At 44.9% G+C, this 11,021-nt stretch overlaps 1 protein-coding gene across 1 annotated transcript in view; it reads left to right on the top strand.

Moving 5' to 3' along the window:
- The first annotated feature begins 281 nt into the window (after positions 1-281).
- The window catches only part of Cachd1 (cache domain containing 1), a 200,526-nt gene continuing 189,786 nt past the window's right edge, over positions 282-11,021 (top strand). The window contains exon 1 of the mRNA XM_020184245.2: positions 282-755. Within this exon, the coding sequence (XP_020039834.1) occupies positions 510-755 (246 nt within the window). The 5' untranslated portion in view covers positions 282-509. The remainder of the gene's footprint in view (positions 756-11,021) is intronic.

Below are 11,021 nucleotides of genomic sequence, written 5' to 3'. Positions count from 1 at the left end.
TTCTTTCTTTCAGTCGTGTGTTTTTTAAGAAGCCTCCCCGTTCTCCCTCCTCGCTCGGTGACTGCCCCAGCCGCGCAGCCGGTCGCCGCTCCTCGCCCCGGGTGTCGCCGGCCGCCGTCGCCGCCTCGCTGCGCGGGGACTCGGGGGAAGCGAAGGCAGTAGCAGCTCTGCCTGTCAGCCCCGCGGTCCCCTCCGATCACTTGACCTGCGGGGCCGCGGCTCTCGGGGACCCCGTGCGGGCACCGGGCGCCGGGGGGGGCGCTCGGGCCGCCGCTACCCCACCCCCGCGCGCCGCCGCAGCCCCGCGATGGTGGCCGCCCGCGCTCCCGCGCTGTAGCCGGGCGCCCCCTAAGTTTGGGAGCCGCCGCCACCGCGGCGCGGACAGCAGAGTGCAGAAGAGGAAGAAAGTTTTGCGGGGTGCGCCGAGCCGGCCCTGGGCGCACCTCCCGCGGCTTCCTCCCGGCTTCCCAGCGCCCGGAGCCCATCATCGGGGAGCGGCGGGAGGCAGCATGGCCCGCGAGGCGGAGGACGACGAGACAGCGGGGGCGGCCGCCCTGGCTCGCTGCTGTCCGGGCTCGCTTGGCTGGGCCGGGGCCGGGGCGCGGAGGCCGCCCCTCTGGCTGCTCTGCCTGGTCGCATGCTGGCTGCTGGGCACAGTGGCCGACGCCGATTTCTCCATCCTGGACGAGGCACAAGTGTTGGCGAGCCAAATGCGGAGGCTGGCGGCCGAGGAGCTGGGAGTCGTCACCATGCAGGTAAGTGATCCCCTACGTGCCCCCGAACTTGCCAGCCATCCTGCCTTTTCCCTCTGCCGAGAGCCCCCAAGGTCGTGCACGGACCGCTCTTGCATGTAGAGACCCCTGTCCTGCTGGAACCCGCCCCTCTGTCTTCTGCACCGACCCTCTGACTGCACACCAGTTCCCCTTCCGTGCACTCATCTACCCCTCCCTTTCTCCTCCGCAGAGTCCCCTGCCCTCTCCACAGAGCCCACTTTCGCCTGCACAGCCCCCTCTTCTGAGCACCAGGTCCTTTATCTCCGCCAGTGATCCAATGCTGTCCTCATACCTCCTTCCCTCATTTATACCCATTTCCTTTGCAGACTTGCTTTCACCCTGCCACTCCTGCAAACTCCTTCCTTCTTTGTGTCCCCATCCCAGGGCAGGCAGCCCCACCTGGCTGTGGCGATTTCCAAGTCTCCCACCCCGTCTCTGCTTGGCCATCTCCTAGGGTCCTCTAGACTGAGGCGCATGGATGGGTGCAGGGAGGGAAAGAACAGAGCTTACGCAGCTGCTCCAGGGCCACCCTGGGTGCCAAAGGACAGTCGCCTAAAAGCAGCCTCCGCGCTCCCTTTTCCCCGGCCGGGTGCATGGGGGGAGGGGCTGGCCGGATAGATTCCCAGCTTTGGTCCTGGTGGGGGACTCTTTTTGTTGCTTTCTGCTTTGGCCGCTGTGGATTGCATGCTGTCGGTTGTAAGGTTTTCGGCTTGTGTGTGTGCCTTTTGCAGTGAGGAACAAGGGAGGAAAGTGATTAGGGTTCCCGTTTCTCCAGTTTGTTTACCGTCTGTCCTCTCCAGGAGAGGAAGGGTGGGGGGCTTAAAGAAAAAATTGCCCGCGTTTAGTAAGGAATCCTGATGATGCTACTCATAACTCACAGCAGGAAAAACTGCTAAGCCGCAACCACCTGGAGATTCTATCTTGCCGTTATTTTCCTCTTCTTAGCGCAGAAGGCCCTCTCGATTAGAATGGGTTGAGGTGACATTCGGAGTGTGAAATCTTTGCTATAGCTTTCTCATGTAAAATAACACCATTCTCTTCTACTGTACATTTAAACTACAATAATGATGATGGATATTGTCCTCGAGAGCGAAGTTTCCAGGAATGTGTTCATAGAATGGGTTTCTGATTTCGATCCTATGGTGACCACCCCACCTCCCACGGGGCGAGGTGTTTTGAATCACTTTGGGATTCAGGTTTCAGATGGCTTTTTTTTTTTTTAACCCTACCCCCACCCCAGTCTCCCAAGAGGATACAGTTTTCCTAAAGCAAGTTCCACACATTTTCTGCACTGTAGCAATGAGGATTTTTGGAAGGGTGAGGAGAGATTGAGGAGTTGCTGGTTTGCTTAAAAGGTAATTTTACATTTATTTGCAGACACCAGCCCTGAAGTGCAGTAGAGTCGGATTTTCATCATTTGCATAACAATAGATAAGCTTTTAAGATACAACATTTAACTATCCCTTTCTGTGCAGCTCTTTTTGGTTAAGAGTCAGTTGTAATTTTTTCCATGTGCATTTTCTGATTTCTATCTATGACTGAGTTCTTAGGAGTGAAATGGCTTTTGGAGGAGATGGAAAACTAAGATTTTCTTTTCACTGGTGAATGTTTCAGTTCAGAACACAAACAGAATTGTACTTTTGCACCGAGGCACCTCTTTTAGTAGAAGAGAATGTATTGTAGTTTTGGACTTTGCTTTTAGGATTAGGTGGCATTTTCCACCTTCGACCTAACTAGGGCTGGGCAAGGGATCTTGAGAGTTGTTTTCTCCCTTCCTCCTGTAAGCTAAGGACTTGGTTTTTCTAAGATACTGACAGCCGTTTTACTGTTTCTCACCCTGTCCTTGACAAAAGGTGAAATCGGATCCCAACACTTTGTCATTCAGGTAGGGATCCAAAGCAAATGTCGTTTTAAAAGGCTTCCCTGTTGAAAAGGAGACACTTTAGAAAAAAGCACTGATCGTGGGGGGTTTGTGCCCAAATGGCCCTTTATCTACTCCCAACTGGCCTCTCTCTAACACCTTTGCAACCTCATTGTGGAAACCGGCCTCCTGTGGACAGGGTTTTTGTCTGGCAAAATGTGAAGTGGCTTCTCTCCTTTTTTGAAAGGAGTCACACATACTGTATTTAAATTCCTCTTCTTGAGTTGTACATTGATCTGCCACTTGCCTCCATCTGGGAAAACTGGGGCAAGAGTCTCTTTAATTTAGTTAGACTGCCAGCTTTTTTTGGGGGGGGGGTGCTTATAAATAATAAAATCTAATGCAGGCTCTTAGCATGAAGACTATGAGCCTTACATTCTTCTTTGTAAATCTTTGGGAATTTTTCAGTGGATCTGAAATTAATATGGGCTTAGTTGCTGACGGTATAGATTATATAGCCTTCCCTTTTGGAATGTTGGATTTTATAGATACAGACTCAGTCGGTGGTTTAGAGACAGACCCTTGTGGACTTTAAGATGGGTCAGACTCCCATACAAACATGGTTGGGACAGGAAAAGAATGCCTTCCCTTCTTTCATTTGACCTTGGCATTTTAGCATACGACCAGGCCCTTTGGGACAGCATCTCATTTTATGGCAAACTTTCTGCAGGCTGTTTTATTAGTTAAAAACAAAACAGTTTCCAGACTTTTAAGTTGTTTCTGCTGCTGAAAGTTTCTAAAGACAATTTTTAATATTGAGAAATTGCAAAGTAGTACTCAAAGGAGGCCTGTTGTTTTGCAGCAGCTTGAATGGCAGTACATATTGTTCACAGGAGGTTGCGAGGGGTAATTTTACAAAAGCAGAAACCAGGCCTTCCCTCAGCTCTATAGTTTCCATGACATGGTTTTTGTGCCTGCCAATAGAGAAGACAGTTTGAAAAGCAGTCTGTCTGATAAATTTTCTTGGAAAAGTTTTCTAACGGAGGTTGCCTACTAATGTTTTTTGTTGTTCCTTTTTAATAATAATGGACAAAATTTTTTAAAAAGCTTTAAATGATTTGCACAACTAATTTTACCAGTGTCCTGGGAAAGCTGTCACTGAATACTGCCCCCCTGGCAGCAGACATCATACATCATGGCTAAAAGTCAAAAACTAATCATCCTCTCCTCAGGGGTCTGGTGGGGCAAAGCCATCAGCTGTGTTGCCTGGGAAGCAGAAAGTGACTGTGTCCGGGGAGACTTGTTTTTGTTTATTCATTCATGCAACAAGTTTGTATCAAGCACAAGATGGAAAGAACCCCACATTTGTTATCTAGAGACCTGAGTTCCAGCATTGCTGCTTGCAAGTTGGGTGACTTTGTAAAATTGGGGAAGCAGATTCTTCCTAGAGTTTAGCTTTGTGGACTTAATAGTGCTTTATAAAGCCACCTATTAATGTTAAGCTGGGGCTCAGAAATGCTGATCCATGTGGTTGCTCTTGGCAGTACTGGGGTTTGAACTCAGGGCCTTGCATTTGCTAGGCAGGTGCTCTACCACTTGAACCATGCTGCCAGTCCTAGTGGTTGCTCTTAAATGGAGAAATAATTATTGGAAATTTTCTGAGCTCTGTACTAGATGTTCAGGGGGGCTACAAGTAGGGATCCAGCACAGCCCCTTAAGGAGTTCATCTTCTGGAGGAGGAGCTTAAGCTTGCACAGGTGAAGTGGTTAAGCAACAATGCCTGCTTGTTAGAAGGCATATCTGCTCCCAAAGCCATTTCACCAAGCACTTATAAGGCCCATTTAACATTATATGACAGTACAGGCTTCCTGACAGCAAGGGCCTGGCACATGGCCAGTGTACTTGCCTTGGTATTAGCTTTAGCACAGCTCTTCTGGGCTGGGCACACTTACTATGAACTTGGCAGATACATCAGCAGGTTGGTCAGACAGCTGCTCTATGGAGCCTGGGAAAGGAGGGAGGAGAGAGGACTTCTTTCTAGGCAGGCCAGAAAAAATACCAGAAGCACAAACTGGAGCTTCATTGCAAGTTGAGGAAGGAGCAGCAGCCAGGACACAATGATGACTTCAGGAATGGAAGGGCTCAGCTGGGGCAGAGATGTTCATTGAAAATAGAGAACAAGATCGTAAATGGTAGGAAGTCGAAAGTGATTGGGCAAGCCTTTTCTTGGTGCGGTACAACAGTAATGCAAACACTCATCGTTCATTTTTGTATATATCCAACAAACTTTTGGTTTCTCCTCCCAGGGGTCCTGGAATAGACTCTGCTGGCAAAAAGAGGTTACCAAAGTCTAGATGGTCCATACCCTTACAGTCTTAACTGTGATGGAAAGAGACAAAAACTGACATCATGATACAGGTTAGCAGGAGGTATAGATAGTGGGTTAGGTTAGTGCAGTGGTAGAGAGAACAACAGGGAATTATGGGACCAAAGAAAAACTTTACCCAAGCTCACTGAGTGGTCAAGAAAGACAATTACTTATCTCTTCAGTAAAATATTCACACACAGAGGCCAGTCCCAAAAATGGCAGCAGTGACCTCAAATGTGAAGGGTAACCAAATCAGCAGTCATCAGACATTTCTCATTCCTTTTGGTGGTACTGGACAAGGTGATGGGTGTATGTGACCTCAAATGTGAAGGGTAACCAAATCAGCAGTCATCAGACATTTCTCATTCCTTTTGGTGGTACTGGACAAGGTGATGGGTGTATATATCTTAACCCCTCGCTGAAAGGGAAGCTCTGACTCTCACCCCTTTGGTTCACATGTCTTATCTAATGTCTTTGGTCATTACCCTGCTACTTCTGTGGTAATTGAACATAAATATCTTGGTGCTTGATATAACTGCAAGCTGATTTGCAGTCGTGAGTAGGTGAGGCTTGTATTTGCCTCTAACTCACATGTACCAGGAATGGTCTGGTTTTGAATGCTTTGAATGTGCACTTAATGCAATATAGGGTATTTTAGAGGATAAATATCACCTGTATTTGTACATAATGTTGTTTGGTTCTCTATGCCTGTGTACAATGTATGTCTTAGTGAAAAAATTGTTGTGTTGCTTTCCTCTGGAACTGAATGTTTGGAGTAGAAGAAGACTTACTGTTGCTAGACGACTCAGAGTTGAACTTGAACTTAAGAGTGAGCTCAAGAAAAAACACCATAGAATGAGTGTTGATGGCTATCCCAGTTGTGCTTAGGACTGCCTCGACTTCCTCCTTACTAATGCCTGCATGAGTTGGCTTGGTTCCTTGTGCTTATTATGTTTTTCCTGCCAGTGGTACTTGAGTCTTGGAAGGGCTTGGGAAGGGGAAGGAGATGGCTTCGCACTTTATAATGTGTCAGTGCTATTTCTGGTTGCTGCTTGCAAAGTTGATTCCTTGGGCTTAAGTGGATAACTAGGCAGGAACCTTTCAAAACTGTGGAATTTTGGTATTAGATAGAGTGAGATTTATTTTGCCTCTTCTTGGACCTGGTGGAAGAATTTATTGAAATTCAAAGTGTGAGGGGACAATGATTTTGACTGAGCCAGTTATTAATGGTATAACTTCCGGCATGTTATTAGATCCTTCTGAACTTCAGTGTCTTCCTGCGTCTCATAGAGAAAAATACATTTTAAGAGACAACAAAATATCTAGCACAGGGCCTAAAATAAGAGCAGTCAGGAAACAGAATTATGAATATGGGAGTGAGTAGCCTGTTTAGTGTCAGGGCACAGAACCTGGAAGGCAACAAACAGCTCCTGAGCCTGCAAGCCATCCTTTAGGGATACTGAAGAAAATATCAGACCTGTAATTTATAGAATTGATATTTATTAGCTCTCAAACTTTTTATTGCACAGTTTTAAGCAGATACACAAAAGTGAAGAAAATAGCTTTAAGAGCACACACATTATCTCATCCAGGTTAAACAATGGTAGACTTATGGTCAGTTGGTTTCATCTCTACATCTGCCCCTACCTAAATTATTTGAATAACATTCCAGTTATCATAATTTTATCTAACATTTTAAATTGCTTCATATTGGCCTTGTATAATAAGTATTTTTTATAATACAGAACTTTGGTTCACTGGTGTAAAGAATTTTTAATTGACAAATACAAATATTTTGGAGGGTATTATATATATACAATTTGTTGTGATGTTGTGTCTAAACAAAACTATTGTGTCCCCTAGACCTTTACAAATAGCTACTGCCTTTTTGGGGAGTGGGGGCTGTGCTGGGGATGGAACCTAGGCCCTTGAGCATGGTAGGCAAATGTTTTATCACTTAGCCACACCCCCCAAGCCTTCACTAGCTTGTCCCTTTGCCCAGCAACTTCCCCTGTCTTCCAGATGGAGTGCCAAGCTTCTTTGGGAAGCACTTCTGGGCCTCTCCCTGATGGGAGCTTCTGGCTTTCATTTTCATCCCTGTTTTCCTGAAAGGCTGTGAGGTTCCTCGTTTTCTTAGTGGCTGGCATATAGTCTAGGCACGTGATGCAGCGTGAGCTACATCTGCCTGCTCCTGTTCTCTCCCTGCTGCCAGATAAGGCAAGAGTGAGAAAAGGACAGGTCAGGCTGTAACAGGGAAGGATGGAAGGGGGAGAGCTGTTATACACATTTGCTTTCTGATCAGCCTGGGACTGGCTGCCTCATGTCAGAATGGAGATTGAGAGAATGCAGGACTCTCAGGGATACGGCCATCCCAAGCCTTCCCCAGGAGCTCCTATCTTATCAGGGAGGCTAACCCAAGTTGAATGATTCAAGACGGATGAGAAAGAAATGGCAAAATATGAGATCTGGAATAGTCCCAGTATTGTTAATTCTAATTACAGAGACCAGTTGGACAAAAGGAATGAAGAGGGCCAGGTGTAGGTCAGTAGGGAGGGGTGTTAGATATTGTCAACTGCGGCTGAAGAAGGGCAGGTGCTACTCTGCTCCTATAATGGTTGCCCATTGGCATTATGGGGCTGGTATTGTTACATCACTTTATCAGGAGAAATGGAATATGTGCTTTTTATATAAAATCTCTTCTTAAAATGTTGGCAACTGATTCAGATTTAAAAAATAAAACAAAACAGTCTGTGGGCCAAACCAAACACATCTGCAGGCTGGATGGGGCCAGAGGCCACCAGTTTACAGTGTCTGGGTTAGAATTATTCAGTGGCTTCTGAGAATTAAAGCCAGTGATTTGTAGTGGTATGGGGACTAGAATTCTATGTTCTATCAAGGTGATCTTAGTGATGAAAGGTTATAAAATAGATTGCCTTGAGAGGTGAGCTTCTTGTCATTATAATTGCTTCAAATACTTATTGAATGTTTCTTTTGTGCCAGGCACTATGTTAGGACTGAGATATCCATCAGTTAGTTTCTAATACAACACAATTATGAGAGAGAGGTTCCAAATGTTTGGAGAAAGTATGTCAGGGAGGTTAACTTGACTGGGAGTGGGGAGAGATTCCGTTCTGGAAGGCCTCCCTGAGAAAGTGGAATGAATAGGAGCTGGTTAATCAAACGATGGAGTCCTTAGTCCTTGTTCAGGGAAGGCACAGCACTTTTGAGGAACAGAAAGATGGCATTAGAGTCTGCAGCATAGAGAGCTTGAGGGAAGAAAGGGTGTGAGAAGAGGTTGGGGAAAAGTAGGCAGAAGTCAAACTTTGGAATTGCTAGAACCTTCATGTCAGTCAAGATTTATTTATTTATTTATTTATTTATTTTTATGCCAGGTTACAGAACACACAACTCTGCACTGGCTTGAACAAGAAAGGAACTCTGCTGCCCTATTCAACTGAATGGTCTGGGATAGAGCTTTTTGGACAGGGCTGGAATAGGCCCAAAGGATGTGGCTAGGACCATGTTTCTTTCTCTTCATGCTCATCCCACTGTTTCAACATGGTTGGCAATAACTTACCAGCTTGTTGGTAATGTGCTCTAAGGAGAGGAAACCAGAATCTGGAGAAAATTTAGAACCTAGGAAACTCAGATGGAGTCAGTCAGAGGAAGGGTTAGGACAGAAGGAGGAGGAACTAATCAGGAAGGGTTGAGCTAGCTGAAGTGATTTAGGATTCAGACTCTGTTAGCAAACACCAGCTGCCAAAGCCTGTACCATTTCTGAGTCTCCCGCCTCCCCAAGTTCAATTCAAGGAGCGCCAGCTTCGGGCCTGAAGACAAGCTGGCTGGCTGCCCACTGGAATTTATCCTGAGGGGCTGGGCAAATCCAGACACAGCAGCTTGCCCTTGACATGTCTTTTTCTCTGAACTCTCAAATCACTGGGTGCAATGCGGGCTGGAAGGACCACAGAGATAGTCAAATATGCCCCCTCCCTATTTTACAGATGACTCATTGTATAGAGAACTGAGGCCTGGTGGGAGAGTGGTTCATTGGAGATCATACCAGTAGAAAGTGATAGATTTAGATTCATGTCTTGGTCTTGGGACTTGCTTTTTGATCATTTTCATATTGTACTGTGACCATCCCATCTTTCCCATTGTCTTAAATTGGAAAAAGAAACAACTTAATAGTATATATTCCTCTTTTGAAAAGAAAATTTGTTTAGCTATTTTCTGACTAAGAATTTAATACTGATGGTCTTATTTGACAGCTGACTAGATTACTTTAAGTTGTTACTTAAATCTCTAAAAGTCAGTGAGCCATGAAAATTTTGGTAGATCTTTTTAAAAGCAAACTTAATTGATCAATAGCTATTTGTCATTGTGAACCTGTATTGCCCAAGTAATTTTTTTTTTTGGTAGTACTGAGGTTTGAACTTAGGACCTTGTGCTTGCCAGGCAGGCATGCTCTATCACCAACTCCCCAGCCCTGTTTTGCTTTGTCATTTTTGAATAGGGTCTCTTTGAATAGGTCTCTTTTCTGATAGGGTCAGACTGGGATGTGCTCCTGCTACTTATGCATAGCTAGGATGACAGATGTGCCTTGCACCCAGTTTTTATTGGTTGAGATGTGGCCTTGTGGAATTTTTATCCAATTTGGCCCGGAGTCTGGATTCTCCTGTTCCCTTTAGCAGCTAGAGTTACTACTACAGTGAACCACCATGCCCTGCCACCAAAGAAATTCATTTATATGTGTATTTTTTTTTAAAGTAAAGTAAGACTAGGGATATAGCTCAGTGTTAGAGCACTTGCCTAGCATGTGAAAATCCCTGGGTTCCATCCCTAGCACCACACAAATAAATAAATAAATAGAATTAGAAAAAAAAAGTAAAGAATTAAAAAAATTAGAGGCGAGAACAACTTTGATCATTTAGTGTTTGTTTATGCAAAAGCCACAGAATGAAATTCTATAATTTTTAGACATAGCTCTATTTTGAAATTGGACTTCATGACTTAACATCTCCCACCCTAGTTGTGAGGAATATAAAGTTCTTTAACTTTTTAACGTGAAAATGTAATAATATTATTACTTTAGAGGAATTGTTTATTTGAGACAAAATAAATGTCATTGGAATACCTCTTTACCTTGCCCTCATTCTCGGAGTTCAAAGATGGTTTTCCTTTACTTAAGATTCACATACTCAACTGAGTTAATTACTGTTTGAAAAGTTCCAATGCCTAAATACCAGAGTGGATTGACTGAAAGTAGTTTATGGTTTATACTACCCCAGAAATACTATGCCTGATTGTAATTACAGAGTAGAAGCCTGTGGAGTAAATTCTTATCTTACAATGTCTTGGTTCTTTTCCAGCCATCACAGTGTTTTTTTAAAGATACAAAGCCCAAGACTGCAATGCCTTTTTTTTTTTTTTCTTGACTCCCCTTGGATTTTTAAAAAATTTTGTGTTATTTTTGCATGGAGTATTTTGAAAGCTACTTCGAGGCCCTGGTGGAAGGACAGTGAACATCAGCAAGCCAGTGAGAATGAATGTGAATTTTTAATTAGTCTTTGAGTTGTTGCTTCAGAGTGTGGAGACATCATTAGTGATGTAAGTCTGGTTGCATTAGTGGAGACTGACATTTTACTTCAAAAGCCCAGAGTGCAGCTGTCCTGTGTAGATAAAAGTTGCCAAGTGCGGAATAGCAAGGTGGATTGGTAGATAATTAGCTGTCCCACGTTACTGCAGTGTGGAAGAAGCCTGCCAGTCATGGACAGGAAGGAGGAATTATTAGCGGGAGAAAATCCAAGTGTGTCATAAAGCAATTTGGAATCACTTCAGCTGTGGCAGAGCTGATAAGGTGTATGTTAAGGGAACAACACAAATTGAGTCTAGTATATGATATCCAACTTTCTTCTCTCTCTCTCTCTCTCTCTCTCTCTCTCTCTCTCTCTCTCTCTCTCCCTCTCTCTCTCCCTCTCCCCCTCTCCTTTCTTTCCCCTAATTCAAGAGAGGAACAGCA

Source organism: Castor canadensis, chromosome 7, assembly GCF_047511655.1.
Source record: "Castor canadensis chromosome 7, mCasCan1.hap1v2, whole genome shotgun sequence".
Classification (NCBI taxonomy): domain Eukaryota; kingdom Metazoa; phylum Chordata; class Mammalia; order Rodentia; family Castoridae; genus Castor; species Castor canadensis.
Note: the sequence above shows the minus strand (reverse complement) of the source record. Positions and strands in the feature narration are given on the sequence as shown.